General features: G+C 32.4%; 1 protein-coding gene across 1 annotated transcript in view; it reads right to left on the reverse strand.

Moving 5' to 3' along the window:
• Positions 1-22,813, reverse strand: part of LOC149373976 (IQ motif and ubiquitin-like domain-containing protein) — a 32,011-nt gene extending 9,198 nt beyond the window's left edge. The window contains exons 1-3 of the mRNA XM_089595511.1: positions 22,613-22,813; positions 21,831-21,884; positions 20,804-21,008 (exon numbers count right to left, since the gene is read on the reverse strand). Of these exons, the coding sequence (XP_089451637.1) occupies positions 20,804-21,008; positions 21,831-21,884; positions 22,613-22,813 (460 nt within the window). The remainder of the gene's footprint in view (positions 1-20,803; positions 21,009-21,830; positions 21,885-22,612) is intronic.
• Between the last annotated feature and the right edge of the window lie 3,614 nt (positions 22,814-26,427).

Genomic DNA, 26,427 nt, shown 5'->3' on the forward strand with positions numbered 1-26,427 from the left:
GGGTGCATCTAACTGTCAATACACAGACTTTTTTGATATTCTTAATAAAATGAAGTCAAGCATTTAAAAAAATGTCATTGTCTCTGTAAATAAGTCTGTTTTTCGATCATGTTGTCTATCTTATATTAAACCAATTTGTGTAAACATCGCTCGAATTGTAAACACGCTTTCACACCACTACACTCTCACACCATTGTACGATTCGCACAGTAAGCACTTTTTTGAATTCGCTACATATACGATGTTTTTAATTTGCTAACCTTCTCTCGCAACGGGGGGAGCATGTTTAGTCGAAACGACTAAAATTCGTAGACCGCCTTGTGAGCGGTGGAGGATCAACCTCGCAGCACGCTGAAGGTGGCAGCACACCGAGTTCACACAAAATTCATCGCATATCCACATATGCAACCGCCAGTCAATATTTTTCTTACCTTCTTCCTTTTTCTCCTTTTGTTTCAGTCGGTACAATTAATCGCTCTCGCGCTAACTCATTAAGTCTCTCTCTATACTCTCATTAGCTAAACATTTCTCTCCTTCTCTATCCTGCACCTACATGTCCATCTTCTTTGCTCCCATGAAGTGTCCTCGGGTCATAGGTCTCTCCCCCTCTCTTGATTGCTTACATCGTTCTCTCTCTCTCTTTTCCTGGCTTTTCACATAAGGTGTAAGGGATTGATGGGTCCTGACGACTGCAGCGGGTGGGAGAATTAAAAAGGGAAGGAGGGTCTTGCGACTACTTTGAGTGAGCGCGCTGGGTCAGTTCCGAACTATCTGTCTATACAGAGTGGTCTACAGTTGTCAACTGCGATCTCGAGTATCTGGCATAGTTGGGTTTTATATTCGTCCTACTGGTTTTTACATCTTTTCTCATCATCATCACGCACACGAGTATCTGGGAGTCACCTTTTTGGGGTTTATTTCTCTTACGCTTTCCTTTTTTTATCATCATCGTCATCTTCATCATCTTCGAGAAGCTCGGCGTGCTGCGAGTAAAGCACGGCGAAAATCCGCTTCACGGACCGTGCGACGTTTGTCAATTCATGAGTTTTTTCGAGACACGTGCAGACGCGCACGTATACGTTTTCTACACACAATACACAAGTACACACTCTTCATTGCAGGAATTTTATTTTAAAATTTATTGTTCAACCTCACTCGTTTGTATTTTCATTGATTTTTCTTCTCTTGGGTTTTTCTTTTCGGAGTTTTTCCCTTGAGCCACGAAATATATCTTTGTTCGTGGCTCATAATCAGTGCATTTTAAATTTATTTCACCTAGTTGATTTCCATCCTCCGTTTCGATAAATTTAGCAAAATTGTCTTTTTTTAGGTGGATTTTAATTAATCATTTGTAAATTGAGTAGTTTTTTTTGTGCCGCAATCCCTCCTAAATTTCAAGTAACAAATAAGTTGACTTCGTCGAAATAGACGCAGCCAACAGGGCAGCAACACTCTTGCTACAATTCAAACTCTTACATCATACTAAGGCAAAAATATAGTAAAAAGGCTAAAAAAAGTTTTTAAATTCAACTTTAAATCAAGTGTAAAATTGTATTGTCGTGTGTGTGTGTGTACGTATGTGTGTATATCACCTGGTACGATATTTCCATTTCAGTTTGACGGAGGAGCCTAACTTTCAACTCCATAGTCATTGGCGAGAAGTGTCTTGCGAAGCTCGAGACAACAAAACTTCCAGCATCGAAAGAGAGTCTGTTCCAATCGTGCCTGGCTCAATCTAAGGAATTCTTGAAAGTCATTGTTAGCATTACCAAAGTCAAACTATTACGTAAGTACATGCTCAAGTTCTCTCTGTTGCAGAAATATAATGATCTCGTCATTAGCGAAATCATGTTGTTGTTTTTTACTATAAATAAACTTTAAAACTAGTGTAATACAGCACAATTTGTATCTTAAAGCTATCTTTAAGGTTATATAAAGACGTAAATGGTTGTAGAGCAATTTTTTTCCTATAAATAACAGTAGTACTTGATGTTAGCAAAAACTGTTCTTAACACGCATTACAAAACTTTTGTTTAATCAAAAGATTCTACAGAACTCTAACTACATCATCCACTATTTTGTAAAAAGCTGAGTAAATTGTATAATTTATCCATGATTAAAAAAAAATGTTTGTCTGAAATAATTAAATACTAGCCTAACATACATTGAAAGCAAGAATATACAAATGCGTATTTTACAATTTTCATGCCTAATTAACTTGGGACCATGCAATAAAAATAGTATAGTTGAACAAATTTTATATTTTCTTTCAATTCAATATTTGCTTTACTATGCATTAAAAGTTATGCTCTCGGTAAATAGTATCGTTTTTGCTAAGTCGTATAAAGTACCTCGTTTCAAAGATTTATTTAATTCTGTGCGCAAACGCTTATATTCTCTTAATCTATTTTTAGATGAAAATGATGATGCTTACGGGTATTATTATTATTTTAACCACTATGCCATTGGTGCCATGTCATGCAAGCGATAACATGGAAGGTGACATCCCATTAATTTTGGGGGTACAAAATTTTTATAAAACGACTAGCATAGGCATCGTATATAGAAGCAACGAAGGTGAGCAAAAATAAAGTGTTAATTAAAGAGATAAATACCTGAAATTATTAATTTTTTTCCCAATATTACAGAAATTCATTCAGTAGTTAACATGGTGAAGGCATTTTCGAAAAAACAGGTTTACTCGGTCGCAGTGACCATAGCGGATCTTCCCGTGAAATACCCCAAAATAAAAAATTACTCAAAAACACTCTTCGTTGTATTTTTAAACAGCGACAATGATTTCAAAAAATTTTCACTTTTCTCCAAGGATCATAACCTATCGCCACATATTTGGCTATTACTATTTGAGTCAGCTACCACTGGACAAATTTTCAACATATGTCGATGTCCTAAAAAAAATTATTTCCACCTAAACGCATTAAGCGAGATTTTAATAAAATGTGGAGATAATCAAGACATTAATGAATGGTTTACCCTCGTCTCTGGGAATGAATTACAAGTTAACAAATTATTCGAATGGAGCAAGGAGAAACAACTAATTGTCAAAGACAATCGAGTTTTAACTGAGAGACGGAAGAATTTGACCGGAGCATCGGCTAAAATTTTTGGGGAGGTAACGAATTTATTAAGTAGAACGTCGGTTTGTTTTGAAACAACAATTATTGCATATAAAAAAATTAATTAATTTTTGGCAAATTTTTCAGCCTTCTACTTTTTATTCTAAAGTAGTTGAAGATTTTGCATCGGACTCTGGATTAGCATTTGAGTATAAAAACTTGACCTACAAGAAAAAAAAATCGAATTCAAGTGTTAAAAATACGTCAATTAATTCCACAAAATTATTGAATGAAAGTATTATTGTGCCTGGAGTATATTTTATAAATGAAAATGAAGATAAAGCTAAGGTAACGATTGAAATCACAGATCTTCAAGATTTTTTGTATTATAAATTACCTGATTCCAAGGAAATTCCATGGACAGCATATTTTGAGGTATAAAAATTTATAGTATGAAGTAATCACGACTTTATTTCTTTGTAACGTTTAATTTAATTTTTGTTGAAAAGGTTTTCAGCAAGTGTATCTGGTACTTCTTGGTAATACTTATAGTTATTTCGTCAATATTATTTAGTTTAATTTTAGTATTATATAATGATAGAAGAGGATTTATCTATAAACTGTCGGATGGCTTTTTAAACGTATGGCGAGTGTTCGTCCACCAGGAATATACAGGTAAAATGATACGGGATTTCTGACAAAACTAAAACAAAAAAATTGACACAGCCTTATTGATACCATATCGTGCACGTTTTTTATGAAAATCATTAGGTACAATTAACTTTAGCAAAAATTGGGTCATTTCGAGCGGTCCTTATCGTGTTAATTTTTTCTCTGACGTTTTTTAAACAAAAGTATTATTTCATTTGAAAAAAAGGTTATAACGAGGACAAAGTTAGTTATAATTGAATTTACATGTATTTATTTATTCTAAAGCAATACGTTACGGTTATTTCGGTACACTGTCCCCTTATCAGACAAATAGCGCATAGCTACTACAACACATACACACAGTGGCTGTAAGCTATTCATCTGAGGAAGATATAGTGTACCAAAATAGCTGTAACGTATTCCTTCGAAATAAATAAATATGTGTAAAAATCAATCAAATTTTTGTTTTCATCATCACTTTTTCACTATGGATTTTCAACGAGGTAACACCAATTTGATGGATTATCAATAAATTCCTAACTGTTTAAAATAAACAATAAAAAATTTTAACAATACTTCTATAAAATTTAATATACTCATGCGGAAAAACTTACTAATGCGAGGTAGTTGACTTAATGTTTACTATCAACCCATTCAAGGGTGAGTGTACGCGGACCTTTTTTAATTTTTCTAGTAACTGATATTAATATTTACATTTTTATTCTTTTTACTTTTGTGATATTCTGCATCCAATGATGCTCTTTGTCTTTCCCAATTTTCCCCTATTGAAAAAAAAAAAAAAAAAAAAAAAAAAAAAATTTGTGATACACCTTTGAAGCAGACCTTATTTTATTGACGATGTCGTGTATATAAGAAAAAAAGTTTGAACACAGGTTTAAGTGGTGGTAAATCCTTTTTTCGTTATTTATATGCTATTATCATATCTAAATATGTCATCTATGTAGATAAAGTTTAAATATGTACATCGTGAAAAAAGGTTGTCACCTTCACTGAATTCTGTGTTAAAATCTTGTGTCACATAGTACATGACATTGCGAATAAATCAATAAAATAAGGAAATAAAAATAAAGGAATAAAAAAGGATATTATTTGTGAATTTTTTCATATATTTCAACTTTTGTTTGATTGTTTATACTATATTATACGATGTTCCATATATTACCTTCTATTTTATTGCTTTTAATACTTTAATATACTTGAATAAGTTAGGGCAAAGGTATAAAACAGTCTGTAAAATACGATTTGAATTACTTATAATAAATTAGTTGTTTATGTGGCTGATACATCTTTTTCCGTCACTACTATAAGCATTATGTTAAATATAAAACAAAATGATTAAAATTAGAATAGATAAATAGTAATGGAGTTATGAAAAAACTTGCGTTCACGATTTTTTTCCACATAGTTCGTGCTGTTGTAAGCAAAATAAGCTCCATATCGAGAGAGACTTCAAAAAAAATTTTGTTTTAATGAAGGATAAATTTGGGATCTCTTTTTATTGATTCAATCATATGTAGGTTCAGTTACATAAAAACAAGGAATGGTGACAGAATCAGAGGGCACGACGATTTCGAAAAAGTGTAATCAAAAGTTAAATCAAAGTTTATGAAGGGAATTAAATGGTACAGTCGTACTTCACGTATAGCTTCTCTAAATGCTATTATTCTTTCCGAGGGAACAAAGTCGTACGTTGTGCTCGTGGACACACAATGTGCTTACTTATCACGTTGCACCCTAGGGCGAGAAAGTACTAAGTCCTGGGGGCTTATTCCAGCCAATAGTGAAAAAACAAATTTTTTTAAATTGAGAATACAAGGTTACAAAAATAAATAAACCTACAAGTTTTGTTAATTTCATTCTTCATCAAGAACCAATCAAATTATATTTACCTGAATAGTTTGGGCTCTTTATAATTAGTTTTTCTGATTTAATATGACAAATAATCATTCTTATTATACTTTCAGGCTACGTGTTATTTAAAAGTCAGTATGTTTATCAAACGCAAAAAAAAGTTTTCAAGTTAGAAATACTTATTTAAAAAACCCATCAATCTTGAAAAATAAAGTAATAATCTTCACTCCCTCCCCTCTCGCAAATTAAATTGTTAATTTTTTGAAAATTATAAAATTGAAGTACAAATTCCAGTACATTTTTTGTTCAAATATCCAAAAGACCTGGGGCTTACGAGGGACCGTAGGGAAACCCTGGTTAAATTCTGATTGTGTAGCAAAAGCTATTTTTTCTCTTTTAGACGTTTTTCTAACTTTCGGACTTTTACTACGCCTGAGTAGGAAAAATGAAAATCGCATCTGGCGTGCATCTGACCAGAGCCTAGTGCTTGCCGTGAAAACATGCACCACCAAATTTAAAATTACTATTTTCTTACCATACACGCAAACTCTTTGCGCCTTCGTAAAGGAAACGATATTCGTGTTTTGGACCCAAATATACAAAAACTTCAACTTTTGGAAGTTTTTTTTATTGTACAGCCATCGTACCAAAACGACTATTTTCTTTTTTTTTATTAATTTGGTTAAACTACGCTTATAACATGTGAGGCTCAAAATATTACTTTCCCCACTGAATACCTATTCGCTATGCGCCTATGTCAGATGGCAGCGTTGAGTGGGAGAAACTGTCCCTCGCAAAGATTTCCAGAATGCACGGAGCCTGAAGAGAAACGCTCTTATGAAAAAAAAAAATGTGTGCAACAAGAGTTACAAATAATTAAAAATTTTCGAATAAAACCATTGTGCAACCATCTTTTGAAGAGCTAGGAGAGGGCATTCTCGCACCTGCTAAGCGAAACGAAAATTATCTGCACGTTGTATTTACGGGATGGTTCTGTTTATGCATACATTTAAATTTTACATAATTTTTAGAGAGTCAAATGAAAAAAATAAAAAATTGCGAATAATTATTTAAGATTAAAAAATTTAAGACTTGTACTTGTGAAGTCATCATAAACTGTTGAATATAATCTAGCAATCCTAGCAAACTAAAGATCAAATATTATAAGATTGCTTGACTGCACTAACACTTTTCAAAATTTACAGATGTGCAATTCAGTTCCTTGTCATCGAAAATAGCAAAAATATCGCTGTATCTGACAGCATTCATAATTATATCGATGTATTCAGGCTGTTTCACAAGTTTTGTGACGGTTGTAATACCATACGTGCCATTTAAAAATGTTCAGGAATTTCTGGAGGATGGTACATATAAACTGATCGTTTTAAAAGGCTCTCCCGATTTAAAAATTTTTTCGGTAATCTTAGAAAGTTGAAACCTAATGTAAATAATTAACATTATATTGAAAAACTTATTTTATGACAATTTATTAGAGCTCCAAGAACGATACAAACGAAAAATTGAGCTTATTGTTGAAGGATGTGGAAAGTTTGCCTACAAACATAGACGAAATCTTGGATCAGGTAATTTTAAACACTCAATTTTTGTTTTTATTAATTTCTTATAATATTTAATGATGCATCATTTTTCACAATCGTGCTCAAAAATCGTTTTCGACACTTTTTTTTCAACATTTTATAATTTTTCTTAAAATAGTGGTAAAAGTAATTCTTAAAGAAAAGATTTTTTACAATCTATTATGGAAAATGATTTTTTTCACCAAGATCAATTTGAAAAAAATTATCAAAAATATCTGAAACATTTCACTCGAAAAATAGCATTATAAGGACATTATCAAATATTACAATGTGCTAGTTACAAGCTGATACATTTAACATCAGAGCGATTCCCAAAAGTTTTTGAAAGCTACAGAGAAATAATAAATTGAAAAAGATTATTTTTTTGTGCATGAGTGATTTAAAGTTTTTTTAATTTTAGATATGCAATGAGAAGGTTGCTTATTACTCAGCTGACGTAGTACCAAATTCATTAATTTTACAGTCACGTTGCAAAGTCCATGCTATTACACTAGGTAATTCTAGGAAAAAAGGTATTGCTGTGAGAAAAGAAGACCCAATTATTAGATTTTTAAATCATTAGTAAGTATTTGCGAGTAAAAAATTATTTTCGAAGAATTTTAACAACGTTTTTTTCAGTTTGCAGAAAAACAGAGAGAATGGAATAATTTCTCGAGAAAAAAAAGCTCTTCATTCCAGAAATCTCGTTGTAAAAGAAGTTTCATTCACATCATTTGGTATTACTGAGCTTGCCCCGCTATTTATATTTTTAGCAAGTGGATTTGTCCTTAGCTTAATCATATTTTTATTTGAAAAGTATCACAAGCTGTTAATATTGTATTTAGTGAGAAAACAATGTAAGAAAATCAAGAAAATTAGGAAACCAAAAAAAACCAACCGATTGTACAATGATGGGAAACCATTTTCAGTTTACTCTCAGTACAGGGACACGCAGCCACGTCCTTTGTGGCCTTATACCCCATAAGACGGTAGTACCGATACAGCAAATCACAAAAATGAATTTTGAGATCATGTTTTTAATACGAGAATTATCGCACAAAACAATTTAAAAACTATTAGTTAAACATAAGCAAACAAAAATTAATAAAAAAAGTTATCACACGTAGACAACCCTACTGCCTGGTATTACGTTATTCCACTAGAAATTACACTGTAAGTGATTTGTGTAATCTCACGAAAAAACTCATGTGTAAAGCCATGTGGTATTCCATGCAATCAATTGGTTGGTAAATTTCATGTATAATGCTTGATGGCGTTTCACATGGCATTACACATGGCATTACACATGGCATTACACATGGCATGCCACGTGTAATTACGTTAATGAAATAAAAAAAATATTACTACATACATTAATAAATACCAAATGTAAATTTTACTTATTTAAATACACGATAATACACCCCCAGTTTTATCAGTTAATGAACAAAGTAAGGTCTGTATTGAATGGCCATAAAGAAATCGTATGTATAATTATAATAGTAATGAAGCTTGTGTGTGGATTTCCGGCTATGAACAGGTTATGCAAACGATATTTTGGCTGAAAATAAACCCGCAAATCAAATTATATTCTTTAAAATCAGCTTTTCAGTTTGGGGACCAATTATACGTTAATAATTTTTGTGACAGAGTAATCTCACGCGAGTAGCCACGATGCCTATGAAGTAAGTTTTGCTAAAATTACTAAAAAATGTCTACGTTTCACATACTTTGAATCTTTAATGTTTTACTTGTTGAAATAGTGAAATAAGTATTTTATCATCATATAATTACGCACAAAGGGCTTGCATATAACTTGTCTGTATGATACATTTGAGATAAAGCATTGGAAATTTAAGGATTTAGGTATTACAATAAATTATTAACCTTAAACAAACACATTTTTTCAATTTATTTTCGTGAAATAATAAATGTTTGTGTCATTTTCATTCTAAGAATGTAATAATAAAAAAATAGTGGCCTTTTTATAGTACATTTTTTGATTCGATGCTGTTAGACATAATTTAGTAGTGGTAGATGTTGGGCATCTAGGCAATGTACTTTTTATCTTCAATCTCTACACAAACAAAACTTAAGCTGTCAGTCTCAAACATAACTAATTCAGCACCAATGGAGCCAATATTGATTGAGTTGAGCATGTTATCCTACTAGATGCGTTTATTATATAGCAAAGTATTAATTCTTTCTTTGTATCCATATCCACTACGAAATAAACTATTCTGATAATTGTCCCATCTGATAGTTGAGCATAGCTATTATCTGATCGTATGTATGGAACACATTGTGCGACTGAAAATTCTTATACATTTCAACTGTATATGGTACAGTTACAATTAATTGCATTGTCATATAATTTATACATCTCAAATGGGGAAATACTAGGAAGGGCACCTCGAAGAACTTACAGGTTTTTCAAGAAACGATATAACCTTCCAGAACATTCAAGTCATGACTCTGATGAGGATAATGAGAACGTTTTTAATTTAAAACCGAAACCGAATACAAGAGTTGTAGATGGAAATCACGAAGTAGAAATTAAAAGCATTGAGAACTATGAGGTGAGGTGTTCATTTTTCTACACTTATTTTGTAAATAAAATTCTATGCCGTTTTATTGTTGATAGCACACTGCAAATTTTTCATAGGTGTACGTAGGAGCAAATAAATATGTGGACAAAGATTTTTACGATTTTTTATGTAAAAGAGAGCCCGAATGTTTCTTGCGAGAAATTTTTGTCATATACTGGAGTACTGAAGCAATAGCCAATCGCTGCATATCTAAAGAGAAGATAATAATTCGGTTGAAGAACAGAAGCCCAAGAAAAACTTTAACACCTAAGAAATATAAGGATCTCAAGAGTAAGTAAATACTTATTGCTTTTTTTTTTAATATTAACAATTATATTCACTGAACAAAAAAATTTGTACATTATAGAAATGTACAAAGTATACTTGAAAAACAGATTTATGAGTACGTAGGAGCAAATAAATATGTGGACAAAGATTTTTACGATTTTTTATGTAAAAGAGAGCCCGAATGTTTTTTGCGAGAAATTTTTGTCATATACTGGAGTACTGAAGCAATAGCCAATCGCTGCATATCTAAAGAGAAAATAATAATTCGGTTGAAGAACAGAAGCCCAAGAAAAACTTTAACACCTAAGAAATATAAGGATCTCAAGAGTAAGTAAATACTTATTGCTTTTTTTTTAATATTAACAATTATATTCACTGAACAAAAAAACTTGTACATTATAGAAATGTACAAAGTATACTTGAAAAACAGATTTATGTCTAATGAAACACAAGCAAAACATTTTGCGAAGATGAATCGGAGCATAGATCATAAGATTAAAGAAGTAAGAAATAAGTTATATAAAGAGGTATATGAATAGTGAGAAGTTATTCAAAAATGCCATAATTTATAAAAATAACTATTTAGATAGCATAGATTGCCCAAAACATGCCTTTGTTCTTATGTGTCTACCAGCATCAAATCAAAAAATGTACTGGCAAAAGGCCACTATTTTTTTATTATTATATTCTTAGAATGAAAATGCCACAAACATTTATTATTTTACGAAAATAAATTTAAAAAATGTGTTTGTTTAACGTTAATAATTTATTGTAATACCTAAATCCTTAAATTTCCAATGCTTTATCTCAAATGTATCATACAGACAAGTTATATGCAAGCCCTTTGTGCGTAATTATATGATGATAAAATACTTATTTCACTATTTCAACAAGTAAAACATTAAAGATTCAAAGTATGTGAAACGTAGACATTTTTTAGTAATTTTAGCAAAACTTACTTCATAGGCATCGTGGCTACTCGCGTGAGATTACTCTGTCACAAAAATTATTAACGTATAATTGGTCCCCAAACTGAAAAGCTGATTTTAAAGAATATAATTTGATTTGCGGGTTTATTTTCAGCCAAAATATCGTTTGCATAACCTGTTCATAGCCGGAAATCCACACACAAGCTTCATTACTATTATAATTTTACATACGATTTCTTTATGGCCATTCAATACAGACCTTACTTTGTTCATTAACTGATAAAACTGGGGGTGCATTATCGTGTATTTAAATAAGTAAAATTTACATTTGGTATTTATTAATGTATGTAGTAATATTTTTTTTATTTCATTAACGTAATTACACGTGGCATGCCATGTGTAATGCCATGTGTAATGCCATGTGTAATGCCATGTGAAACGCCATCAAGCATTATACATGAAATTTACCAACCAATTACCTGCATGGAATACCACATGGCTTTACACATGAGTTTTTTCGTGAGATTACGCAAATAACTTACTGTGTAATTTCTAGTGGAATAACGTCATACCAGGCAGTAGGGAATAGTAGTTTTCGGACCATGTTTGCAAGTGTAAAAAATCTTGTTTTTTAAGCGATTGTGAAAGAAATCGACCGTGTTTCTCAATTTACTATTAACAATTAAACCAGAATAAGCCCTCTGATTGGACCTATATTTAATCAAAAATGTTTCTGATTTAATTTCTAAATGTCTGGGAAAACATGACGTTGAGTTTCCTAAATTTTAATACTTTTTTTTATAAACAGCAGAGTTTTTTAAAAAATTAAAAAAAAAAAAAAAAAGAAACATTACGATAAAATTGTTAAAATTTATTTTGAAAATTCGGGACTGTACTCTTTAACTTTCAATAGGATGCCTTTCATTAGTGCATTAAATATAATTAAACTAATGAGACAGTTGCAAATAAAATATCAATGATATGATAACAAATGTAATCTGAGAACTAAAAATTTATACTGCTAGTGAACGGTAACAAAGTGTACTAAAATTTTGGTTGTTGGTCAAATCATCATATTACATAGTAATATTAGTGTTTAAAGTAAAATTTTTTTTGTCTTGTACTAGAAATTACGAGGTTAAGCATTAAACCACATTTTTAATTTGTTTAGCTTACCTCCCTTTACTGTCCCTTGCTTCGTTCTTCCTCTCATTTGGCTTCTCTTCTCTATTCCCTAAATTATAAGGCCCAGGCCAGAAAAGGTGCACGGACGCATAGCTATTGCTATTGTACGTATCGATACTAAAACAAGGAAATTACAATGGTGTGCATCCAACCAAGGCAAGCACAAGAAGTTCCACGAGCCTAATGCTGATTCTGATGACATACGCCTCTAGATGCGAAAATAATCGTTATAGCGTTCAACCTTTTTACAGTACATTTGTGGTCAAATGTTTAAACAGAAAATTGTATTTAATATTCTGTGCTATAAAAATAAGCTTTTTTGTATTGACTATTGTAGTCTATAAGGTAAATATTACAATGATTGGCCATCGTAGTAGGCCAATTTCGAAAGTACTCCATAAACATTGAAAAAAAGTAAAACTTCAAGTCTTAATGTGTATAAATTGATAGTTATAACACTATTTTAAGCTATATCCAGAAAAAATAATTTTTTGCAAACACAGGGAAAAAGTTTTTCTTAATTATTTTAGTTGGTCAAATGTCTCATTTCTTGGCCACTGTAGAACAGGGACATTATACTCACAACGAAACTAAACCGTAGTATTTAATGTAATGTTAAAACCAAACGAGAGGTATTAACTTTCAATAATTGAAAAAAAATAATAATCATAAGTTTTTCTCACTTAATACATTACGATATGTGTTGTTAGCATTGTTTAATACTAGTTTAAAAGTTGTTTAATACTTTAGTATTAAACAACTTTTTAAAAGTGAATGATAAATTGAATGTTTTATTCAAGTTTTTGATATTTTCAGTGTATCAGTGTATATATTTAAAAGAATTGAAATAAATATCATGTGGGTTTATTTATTTGTTTTATATTTATTTGTCCTCTATACTTTTTCGATTTAAATTTGCTTATTTACCCTCGAACATGTTAAAGAAAGGCTATGTGTGCTCATTCTTCTTGAAAAAATACTAAAACAATATTTTCAATTTGAGGTCGATAAAAAAATAACTAAAAAAGTGTACAGTTTTAACAAGTACATATGACAAAATTAAATTTTTTACTCCTTCAAAAGAATTGCGTAGACGCCGTACAAGATGTTTGCTCATTATAAAACACTAAATCAAAAAACTCTTAGTTGTACATTACATAGACATTACTATATTTTTCGTTACTTTATGTTGCAAGTAAAACTTCTTATTTCTTCTTTCATATTTTAACTATGCCATGACTTTTCTAAACTTAATTTTGAACATTACTTCATAATATAATATTTCAGATTTGGCCTAATTTGTTCGTGATGATACATTAACAAGGTATTTTTTGTAAGGTATTTTAAAATTATAGTTTAAAGTTTTTTAAAAATTAGAATTTCCAACTTCTACAGAAATTGAATCATCATATTATCAATAAGTTCAATTTAAATCAACGTTAACCATATACTTGTAATTATTAAGCGGCCACGGCAGCACAGAGGTGTAGGCTACGGTTTGGCTCGGGGGCTTCGTAACACATGCTCAGCAATTCAAGACTCGGCCTTTACTCACTCTGCTTACACCTTTGATATCTTTCGTGTGTGTATTCCAACTGTAATCCAACAGTTCAGATTGTTCGAAAGCCATGTTGGAATAAAGTCTCCTTTTATGTGCTACTGATTGATATCTCAATTAAATCAGGCGCGGTTGTTCTCGATATGCCAATGATGACAGTATGTATTAGAATATATACACATTAACACAAAATCGTAAAGCCTACTAGGCACAGTTTTTAGTAATGACTGTAAGATATTTTTTTTTTAATCTTATAAGTATTGTTCGACCAAGGTGGAAGTGTCGAACTAACGTGATTGCGGCCCGATACTGTTAAGAGCTATAAGGGCGTTTAGAGCCTGAAGTAGTACAACGTCGTGTCGAATTGTCCGTCGTATATCATCTTGGACCTGCTTTATCTCCAGTTATTAAAGAATATGCTTTGCGAATGGACTAGCAAAAAACAGTCACCAGGTCACAAATGCGGCAGATAAACGATGCGAGAGAATCGAGCACTCATTGCACTTATCGCCAATTAGAAATTAACCACTTGCGTATGCAAAATATGTTATCTATTATTCCTCGCCGTTTATTGTAAAGTGCTGTTAAAAATTCCAAGTCCATCAAAATCTAGCTTTCAAGTCCTATGTAAACGAGAATCGTGGATTCCTCTAAACAAAATTATTATATTTTTATAATTAAAAAAATCCTAAAGCTGCGGACACATGGAGTAGGAATCAGCGTGGCACGGTAAAATGATACCCGATTAGAGTAAAGCAACGCGTAGAGCTGAATCACATCTTTGTACCCTGTTCACATGCAGCACAGCACTGGTATTGACCCCCTGAGCTGTTTTGTTTCAATGGCTAGGACACCAACCAACTGAGCCAACGACGAGCTCTTCATTATCATTCATCGTGCTCACTTTAACTTGATGCTTCTGTTTCCCTGTAAGGCTTTAATCCCTCTGGGTGTTGACGATTTGACGTGACAATACATAAATAAGAGAAGAAACTATATACTTCGGTTTTTAGATTCTTATAGTTTTACAGATGTAATTTAGAGAAGTTTTATCGATGGAAAATTATGGCAATGTACGCTTCTGTTATTGTCAACTACACGCGATAAGAAGCAAAGAGAGATGAATGAAAAGAAACTAAAATATTCTCTGAATAAAATTCTAGTCTGAATATTTAAACTGTAATTAATAATATTTTTCGTGAGTACTCCAGTTGTTTTACTTGGTTATGAAATTTATAGCAAAAGTAAATAGAAACAGTCGAAAAAAATTAATATGTAGAGTTTTACGTATAGATCTTTATTGATTTTTTATTAGCAATAATATTTTGGCCATGTCAAGGAATTTAAAGCCAGTGAAAAAATGTTTAACAACAGAATCAAGGGCAAATTTAATAAGACATTTTTCTACGAACTTTACTACATTACAGGCAATTTTGCTGTAGACTCTCAAACTATAAGTATCTGTATTGAGTATTGGAAAAAAAATTTTACTTTGTATGGATATTGTTGAAACTGTATGATCTATAATTATTTTAGTTAATAATTAAAGAATACAGTTTTTTAAGGAATGAAATGACATAATTTTTGTGTTTCTTCTCTTTCTACATTTTCTTTTATTGCCTATATTCGTGAATCATTCGATATTTTTAATTTTGGTTACAGTCGAGAAATCACTTGTTTTTTACAGGAATCCGGATACACAGAACTTTGTCAGAGCAAAGTCTTGCCTCAATGCTATCCACAACATACTCACCTCGGATGTTATATTTTATAATAAGTTGTGGGAAAGCATTAACAGAGTCGTTGTCTTGTTTACTTTTTTTAATACCAGTTACTAAAATGGATTCATCAGTGACCTAAAATTCAACATATTTTTTTATTAACACTTGGAAATTTTCACTCCCAAGCATCAGGAGACGTAGAATTGTTTACGCACCACGTTCAGAGATTAGAAAAGGCCCTAGATTTCATATTTACTATTTATTTATATGAAGCCTTAAGCATTTTTAATCTCACTCACAAAGTGCGTAATGTACTATGACTGTATGTTGATAAAATTTGAAATATTACGGATCCAGTATAATACAATCTTAACAGAATATTTAGTACAAATTCTAAATGTTGTGATGTGTAACGTTTCATCAGTTGGTCAATTAGAAGGAATCAAAAAATTGGCAGTCGAAGGGTAGGCTTGTGATCACCTTGCCTAGAGTATTGGAGTGTAGCTAAAAACGCCATTTGTGGGACTGCATAGATGAGAGAAGCAGTGGAAAGAAAAACACAGATTCACACGCACATATGTACAACTTTTTTTTGCATATTACTACCCAACGGTCTTCTACTTAAGATAGGCACTCAACACTTTAAAAAGGGACGAGGGAAGGGATGATGGCTGGCCTTCGGGTACAGGGAGGGGAATAGAGGGAAAATAGGCAATTGTGTTCGAAAAAGCCACTTTGGAAAATATTATTATACCGTAAAATCGTGCGAGGCATTGCAGATTCAGTTTTTTGGTGATCTCAGATGGGGAGATTGGTTAGTGATACTTGTGCACCTTTTTTATTTTGCAGATTCAGTTGTTTTGGTGATCTTAGATGGGGAGATTGGTTAGTGATACTTGTCCAGTGGAGGCTGTCCCGTTGGCTCAAGTTTTTTTTTCCTTCATAGCTGTTATAGGTTTGCCCAGCGCAGACCTCGGAGAGGATCAGTGATTTCTGGTTAAATGCTTAGAGTTGAGATGGTAATATAGGGTCGTCGGTCACCGGGTTTTCCAGCCTTGCGAAGAACAACTCCGCAGGTGACGTCCGCCAGTGAATAGCTGACTTGGTTTAATAGTGCCCGTCTTTAGTTAATACAGTCTTTTAGTCGACGAATCGCTTCCGGAAATGGTAATAAAAATGTATTCGTTGGCAAGGTAGTTTACACTTAGGTGGATCCTAAAAAGAACGGATGAAATTGATGGTTAAGTAGGGAACGCCAATACTTATAATGGCCCTAAAAAGCGCCAGTGGTGAAACTTCCAGGCCATTCTTTATTATTATTCCTGATGATGAAGAGCTGGCTACGGGTTGCTTGATTCTTACCCTGAGAGTCTCGATTTACGGAGACTGTGATGAAAGGAGGTACGCCGCTGACCAAATAATATCTCGTCTCGGGTCGTTCTCTGAATAACCAACCGCTCATAGTTAGACGGGAACATGTGGGTAGGCGCGTTGGGGACGCGAAGACTAAGAAGGTAGCGGTTTTGGCTGCCCGTGCCCCTCAGAGCTGTTTTCCCTGGCTTACGCATTTGTAGCCAAAAATTCTCTCACTGTACCAGGCGGGATGGTGGGACTGCCACACAACTCTGAAGAGTTGGTGCAGATTGTGCTCTGGCTAGATATGTCTCCTGCTATTGTGGCAGAGACGGCATCGGTTGGAGTAACTCTTTTTTTTTGATCGCACTCGTCGAGATTCATGGTGAATAGACACCTAGGTCCCTTCCTCTTTGGATAAGAGTGTCGTCCGTAACCGGGATACCCAGCTGCAAGACTGTCATCAGCATTCTCTATACAGCTCGTTGAACTTTCGAAGCTCAACTACATCTCTTTCGAGACGCTTCGGCCTATTATAACCACACTTATTTAATTCTGTTGCAGGTAGCCTCGATTTTATGTCGATGCCACCTAGCGGATTTTACTGAACTAAAGTGAGAAGCTGGCGTATTTTTGCAAAACTTTGAGCTCATTTATTGCTATTGTTAGTAAATTTTTTACGATAAAAACTATACTCAAACCATCTAGGAAGTATCATGAATCAGTGTGCAAAATTTCAACAAAAACGGTTCAGTATAGTTTTCGCGGTTAGCGATTACAACGGTTTTAGCGTTCTTGCTTTATATATTAGTAAGATAGGTATTTTTTAAATCACTTTTTATCCTTTTCATGTTTCTGGCGACAATCAGGGGGTAGCTTCTCTCAAGTGACGAAAAAACAGTGAAAGGATAGATAATAATAGTTTCTGTACTAAAGGCTTAAAAGACAGATTCATCTTGTTCAAAGCGTGCGGTCTTCGTATGCTTGTGCCCAAGCTCTTTATGCCATTATTCTTTCCGAAGGAGCAAAGTCTTACGTAGTGCCCGTGGACACATATTGTGCCCACTCATTCCATTGCACCCTAGGGCAAAAGAGTACTGGGTCCCGAGGGCTCATTCCAGCCTATTTTGAGAAAAAAAAGAAATTCTTGTAGCGTGGGTGTAAAGTGAAAAAATCTTATTTAAAAGGTGGGACCTTTGTATGCTGGTGCATGCAATTTAGATTACAAGGTTACACAAATAAATAAACCTATAAGTTTTGTCAATTTTCTTCTTTATCAAGAATCAATCAAATTATACTTACCAGAATAGTTTGGGCTCTTTATATTTAGTTCTTCTAATTAAATATCACAAATAATCATAGTTTTTTATACTTTCAGGCGACATTGTATTTGAGAGTCAGTATGTTTATCAAACGAAAAAAAAAGTTTTTATGTTAAAAATACTTATTACAAAAACACATTATTCTCGAAAAATATAGTAATAATCTTCACCCCCTTCCCTCTCAAAAAGTAAATTGTTAATTTTTTAAAAACTATAAAATTAAAATACAAATTTTAGTATATTTTATGTTCAAATATTCAAAGGGCCAGGGGCTTGCGAGGGACCGTAGGGATATCCCGGTTTGATCTCGATTGTGTAGCGAAAGCTATTTTTTCTCTTTTAGATGTTTTTTCTAACCCTAGGACTTTTACTACGCCTGAGTGAAAAATGAAGATCGCATTTGGTGTGCATCTGACCAGAGCCTGGTGCTTGCCATGAAGACATACACCACCAAATTTAAAATTACTATTTTCACAACATACGTGCAAACTCTCTGTGCCCTCATTAAAAAAAAAAAAATAACGTTTGCTTCTTGGGCACAAACATACATAAACCTTGACTTTTTGCTCAAATTTTTTTACTGTATACCGATGGTACAAGAACTACTATTTAGCCTTTTTTATTTGATTGATTTAACTACACTAATAAATTGTAAGCCAAAAAACACTAACCTCCCCACCGAAGACCTACAGCTTGGAGTGGAACGCTTTTGAAAAAAAGGGGCGATAAGAGAGTTAGAAAAAACTAAAAATTATCGTATAAAATCATTGTGCAACCATTTTTTAAAGAGCTAGGAGAGGTCATTCTCACACCAACTAAGTGAAATAACTTATCTGTACGTTGTATGTACAGGATACTTCTGTTTATACATGCATTTAGATTTAACATCATTTCTGGGAACTTGAACTTCAAAAACTGGAAATTATAAATAATTACTTAACGTTGCAAAATTTCAGACTACGTACTTGTTAAGCCATTACAAACTGTTAAATATAGTCCAGGAGTCCTAGAAATTGAAGATCAAATATTATAAGATTGCTTGACTATACTAACATTCTTTTAAAATTTACAGATGTGCAATTTAGTTCCTTGTCATCGAAAATGGCAAAAATATCGCTGTATTTGACAGCATCCATAATTATTTCCATGTACTCAGGCTGTTTCACAAGTTTCGTGACGGTTGAAATACCACACGTACCATTTAGAAATGTTCAGGAATTTCTGGAGGATGGCACATACAAATTGATCGTTTTGAAAGGCTCTCAAAATTTAAAAATTTTTTCAGTAATCAAACTTGAATTTAATTTAAATTCTGAACATTATATTAAGAAACTTATTTTATGACATCATTAGAGCTCCAAGGACGATGTCAATGAAAAATTGAGCTTATTGTTAAAGGATATGGATAGTATGCCTTCAAACATGGATAAAGTCATGGATCAGGTAATTTGAAATATTGAATTTGAGTGTTAATTAATTTTTTTTAGTATTTGGCGATGCATTATCTTTCGAAAAAGTATTCAAAAATTGTTTATAATACTCTTTTCATAACATTTTGTAATTTTTATTAAAATAGCGGTAAAAGTATTTCTCTAAGAATAGACTTCTTACATTCTATTACAAAGAATGATTTTTGTCCCCAAGATCTATTTGAAAAAAATTATTATAAATATCCAAAGAATTTTACTTAAAAAATAGTAATACAAAGACATTGTTAAATATTGCAACGTACTAATTACAAGCTGGTACACTAGTTACAGGCTAATACACATCAGAGCGATTCCCGAAAGTTTTTGAAAGCTACAAAGATATAATAAATTAAAACAGATTATTTTTCAGTGTATTAATCATTTAAAGTTTTTTTAAAATTTTAGATATGCAACGAGAAGGTGGCTTATTATTCTGCTGATATAATATCAAGCTCTGTTACTTTAAATTCACGTTGCAAAGTCTATGCTATTCCACTAGGTAATTCTAGAAAAAGAGGCCTTGCTCCTCCTCTTTCCTCCTAAAATTCTACTCCTTTTTTTGTAAAAATGAAAAAGTTTTTATAAATAATTTCGAAAAGAAATGAAACATTACGATAACATTCTTAAAATTTATTCTAAAAAAATACGGAACTGTAACCATAAACTTTTAATGAGATGCCTTTTATTAATACATAAAATATAATTAAACTTATCAGACAATTGCGAGTAAAAATCAATGACTTGATAACAGATGTAATCTGAGAACTAAAAATTTATACTGCTGATGAACGCTAACAAAGTGTATTAAAATTTTGTTTGTTGGTCAGATCATTATAATACTTACTGATATAAGTGCTTAAAACAAAATTTTTTCTACAAAGCTTACTACATAACAGGTATTTTTACAGTAGACTCTCAAGTTATAAGTATCTGAAATGAGTGTTGGACAACAAAATTGATCTTAACATTATTGGACAGTAAATGGACGACTGTAAAAAGTGGATCAATTATTTTATATTATAAAAAGATTGAATTGTGTTTTTAACTTTAAGTTGATGTGATTAAAACTATAAGATAAATAAAATCGTTTTAGCTAATTATTTGTAAATAATATAGATTATATAATAAAACGTCATTATTTATTTTTTTTCTTGCTACATTTTCTTTTATTGCCTGTAACAATGAATCATTCGATATTTTTAATTTTTGTTACAATCTGGTACATCGACAACTGACTCAATTTTTACAGGAATCCGGATACATAGAACTTCGTCAGAGCAAAGTCTTGCCTCAATGCTATCCACATCGCACTCATCTGGGATGTTATATTTTATAATGAGTTGTGGGAAAGCATTTACAGAGTCGTCGTCTTGTTTATTTTTTCTAATGCCCGATACTGAAATGGATTCATCAGTGACCTAAAATTCAACATACTTTTTTTATTAACACTTAGAAGTTTTTACTTCCGAGCATAGGGAAACGTAAAATCGTATACGCACTACGTTTGGAGATTAAAAAGTGCCCTAGATTTTATATTTACTATTTATTTATATGAAGCCTGAAGCATTTTTAATTCACTCGCAAACTGCGTAATGTACTATGACTGTATGTTCTTAAAATTGTAAATATTACGGCTCCAGTCTTTTACAATCTTAGCAGAATATTTATTGCAAATTCCCAATGTTGTGATGTGTAACGTTTCATCAGTTGGTCAATTAGAAGGAATCAAAAAATTGGCAGTCAAAGGGTAGGCTTGTGATCACCTTGCCTAGAGTATCGGAGTGTAGCTAAAGACGCCATTTGCGGGACCGCATAGATGAAAAAAGCAGTGGAAAGAAAAACGCAGATTCACACGCACATATGTATTTTTTGCATATTACTACACAATGGTCCTCTACTTAAGATAGGCACTCAACACTTTAAAAAGGGACGAGGGAAGGGATGATGGGTGGCCTTCGGTTACTGGGAGGAGGATAAGGGGAAGATAGGCAATTGTGTTCGAGAAAGCCACCTTAGTAAATATTACTATACCTTAAAATCGTGCGAGGCAAGCTGCTCATAAGCCTGATCGTTGGCGGCCAATTTTTTATACTCTCTTATTTACGGAAATACTTACTCAATTAAGAGAAATATTGCCATATCGAAAAGTTTTCGATCATCATTGCAGGATTTTATATAATTGAAAATTTAAAAAAAAAAAAAAACGAGAAAAAGATACAAACAAAGAACTTCATACTTACGACAACGTTAACTGAATCCATGATAAATTCCGTGCAATCAATTTTTTTCACGGCCTACAAATATACCACTTTATTAAGTATTCAAGGAATAAAAAAAATAAAAGTTATACGCCCCAAGGGACAATAGTACGGTATAGTTCCATCGGGTCGTTCGAACACCCCAAATTTGATACCGCACTTTTATTCCGTGTAGCGTACTAAATTTTTTACCTCCCTTCAACAAAATTTTTAAGATAGAGAGCGTAGCAACCTTTCAAGTAAAATTTGCATCATATGCCTTTTATGAAAGTATTTTGGCTAAATCTGCGTATAAATTTTATCCCGAGCCGTGGGCACAGGTAATGAATATGCAATAGTAACAAAACACTTTCGTATGAGCATAGAACGCAAGTTTCACCGGAAAAGAATGTTGCGCTTTCGTTCCTGAAAACAGAGACGAAATGTCGTCTTTTGGAGGAGGGTACAATAAATTTATTATTAATTGATTTCTCGCTTGGGGGTTGGTGAAACATTTCGAATCAAAATGTATATTAATAAGTAAAAACTTAAAAGTTGGCTTTGTTTCACAATGTTTTATTATTCGCAGACAGCTGTTTCGGCAGTTACGCCATTGTCAGATGCTCGACATACACATCGTGTGTGTCGAGCATCTGACAATGGCGTAACTGCCGAAACTGCTGTCTGTAAAACATTGTGAAACAAAGCCAACTTTTAAGTTTTTACTTATTAATATACATTTTGATTAATAAATTTATATTTGAGTATCTAGCTCATGGCCTTACTTTAGCATTGTACTTTGATGACAAATCCACGCTGAGTTCAACATCCAGTTTTCTTGATATGTTGCTAGGAGACGTGATCTGATGACCCATGCTCTTCAAATAGGAATTGCGTATAGTTATCATATCCAGATGACATGAATACATAGTATTTTCTGATGCCGGTCTAGTTGCACCAGTAATCGGATCTTCCCAATCACTCATTTTTATAAAACTACTAGAATATAACAGCGCAAATGCTTGTTTGAAAAAGTCTGAAGAGTCACTGACGAAAACCAAAGTAGATTCTAGTGTTACTAAGTGTCGCGTGCGTGACATCACTGCCGTATTTAGCAAGATACGTGCATCGGTATAGAGCCCACAAACAAAGAAGAACTAGTCAACACTATTCCATGTATATATGATATTTTTTGGGATAAGTTAATCAAACAATAAGTTTGATTTGTCTTTAGATTTAAAAACTTTATTAATGTGTAGAAGAGAGCACGCTTTTTTTCGTATATCATCGCCATAAATGATTTCTGAAATTAATAACGACGCAAAAAATTGCCGTTATCGAAAAGGAATTATAATTGTGCTGATTTGATCAAAACTTACATCAATTTTAGTGATATGATCGATTGAACCTGTAGGACAATTGTAGTACCTTTAAATGTTGCAGACTTACTATTTTTACGAATTTTTTTTATCATTGATTAATGTTTTTTACCCAACAATTTTTTTTTTAATAATAACTTTCAGAAATTGTTAATGAACCTCAGGATCTATTATTGCTATATTATATTTTCCTACAATTTTCCTTTTTTTATGTCTGAAGATTATTTTAACAACAATTTTTTCCTAAATTTTGCATTAATTTCATAAGTGTTAAGGAAGTCTGACATTTTTTAATCTTGTTTTTCATTTAATTTTTTTGTAACAGTAATTTTTGCTTGTTTTTAAGATGTACAGAAAGACTTACTATTTTAAGACATTAACTTGAAAGTTACAGGATTATATAATGATAAGGTTTTATATTATAAAGAAAAATAAAGATCTGGAAAATATTATTCTTATACAGTTTTTATAATGTATAATAATTGTGACAACACTAGAATAATAGATAGAAAGGAAATTAAAATCCAAAAAATTAAGTCATATTCTATTACTAGAAGGTTGAATAAATATATATACCAGGGAGGTGAAGCCGTACGTATGAATATATTGTTGAATTGCTTTTACTTATTTATTTTTTATTATATTTTTTTCAATATATTTTTTTCACAATAAATAATTGGTGAACCTCTCGGTCACTCTCTTCCTTCCTCTTATTTTCGTTTTTGCTCGGTAAACCTGCACCTACGTTAGTTTTTCCTACAGTATCTTCTAGAATGCGGTTCCCAACTCCAGTTTATTTCTGCCCTTGGATTCATTTTTATAGTTTCCGTGATCATAGCTTCGTTTGCCGCACTCGCTTCGACTAGATGGAATTCCTAATCTTGTGCGTTGCTGCTGATGAGTCACAATACGTTACAATAATCTCTTTTAAACTGACCAATTGCTCGACGGCGTTAGAAAACTCAGAGATCTTCCTATCAAGCGTGTATAATCGACGTTTATAGGTCCTGTGTTTTATTTCCTTTGCTGTACTCCCGTTTACGAATAGCGTGCTCGATGTTTTAACCTCTATTTGCATGTTTTTTTTTTTTTTGTGCACGTACGCCAGTCTCTCGTCAGTTAAGACTAGTGATATTATTTTGACTTCTACTGCAGATTAATCTACTCTTGATATTATTTGTTGAGTACCCTTTAATAATATTTCTCTGTGGTCGGCATCTTTATTTTGTGATATTCTCAAGTTTAAAAGACGTTTTTCTAGGTCTTAAATCTCAAAGTACATCTGCTTGTCACTACTCTTTTTCCCCAAATTTAATGTTCAATTTTATAAATTAGCTATTTTACTTTATTGATTCTCGAATGTACTTAGAGTTATTTAATCAGCTTATAATCTGACAGAGGAATCACTAATGGTTACTCCAATTGCGTGTATTTCCGGTATCAGAACTGAAAAACTACTGAATAAACTTAATTTTTCTTTACGAATCCATCATAGTAAATATTGTAAATTATTGTATTGTTACTTAATGCCCCTTGAGAATCTGAATTGATTTATGATAAATATTCAAGAATATTATCCCAAGATTCAAAAGTCCATGTGCATGGCTTTCCAGTCAATTCTATTGGCACTGTTCTCGGTAATAAATAAACGGACACACTATAAAAAAAAGTAAATTGACTGGCTGATATTTCACGAATTTATTGTATTTGACGTTGTTTTGGCCGATTCTGCCGTAGTAGAGACGTCTTCTCTGCTCGTCACGGTCCATTATTCTTTTTCTTTAAATCAATGCGTCCTTCAAATACAATGAGGCCTCTGTTCGTTAGAAAAAAACGATGTAATTTTATGAAATATACATCCTTATAAGTAAAAAGGAGATAGAGATTTAAAAAGAAAATAAATAATATCACATTTGCCATAAAATACGACTATTTTGTCGGTTTTCATAAGTTTCAATTCATAAACTTTTTTAAGAAGTACTATTAAGTTTATATGAAATATAATATTAATATTAATAATAAAAATCTGAGTAAGCAAAAAAATGTCAATGGGTTTTTTATGTTACGTTAACTTAATATCTTTAACTTGCAAAGAAATGTTATTGTTACTGGTATTATTATTATTATTATTGTTGTTCTTTTAATGATCATTGCCTGCTCTATGTTGATATGTATTAAATCATACCTTAATTTCAAAATCATAACAAAAAGAAAGAATAAAAAAGACTTTTACTTAAAGTCCATCCTCGTGACCCAAAATGCTGAGCCTATCTTCCGTTTAAGATGGTCCGAGTAGTACCCCCACGCCACCCCCAACGCAACAGTGGGCCTCAGCTTCGTCCTCTGTGAGCAGCACACAGTTTCAAGAACTCCAGGGCTGGTCGAGCTCGTAACGCGGGAAACGCAAATCTCCCAGCTGCGAGCTTTCGCTCAGCACCGAGTGCCCGTGCCAGATGGTAAGCATCAAGTGTCGCAGATCTGGCACCGAAACTGCATCGGCCAAGCCTTCGGGCTTATCTGTACGAATTGTGCGTAGAAGCCTCGCGAAAGGGCCCATGTCCAGAGGCATACTCGAGTTGTCCCGCAGTCGCACGCAGCCTGAATATTTAATTCACTTTTTATTAGATTTTTTTTTTCTTCTGCCCCCTTAAAAAAAAATTAATAAACGATAATAAAACAAAATAAAATCTCAAAATAGATTATCGAGCACTCATAGAGCCGGTAGAAAATAACGGTCTAAAAAATAACAAATATGATATTAATATTTTTAGGTATGATGAGTATTTAGCGTGAATTAACCTTTTAATGCATTGATTAAGAATAAATAATTTATTAAAATAAAACTACAAAGTGATTTTTACGTCCAGTGTATAAAGTAACATTTCTTATTTTGAGGATTTATTGTACAACTAAATTTTTTCTTTGCCATGTAGAGACTAACAACCGCACACTGAACAGCTCCCACACTATCCGCGGCAAATTATTACTCAATTTTTGAAATTTTTAACAAAAAACTGGGTAAAATACAATTATTCTCCAAAACACATCTCAATTATTTTTTAAGTCTATCCTTGTGGTCCAATTATCAGATTGTATAAGATTCTTTGCTATACAAGATTGAAAGTTTGTTTTGTTTGTACACTACAGCCACACAAATAATGCCAATTCAACTTGTTGAATGTACAGGACAGGTATTTAAGGGTGGAGGAGATAACTTTTAT

Source organism: Copidosoma floridanum, unplaced genomic scaffold (genome assembly GCF_036245765.1).
Source record: "Copidosoma floridanum isolate Cflo_tuat_1 unplaced genomic scaffold, Cflo_Japanese_pri ptg000025l, whole genome shotgun sequence".
NCBI lineage: Eukaryota > Metazoa > Arthropoda > Insecta > Hymenoptera > Encyrtidae > Copidosoma > Copidosoma floridanum.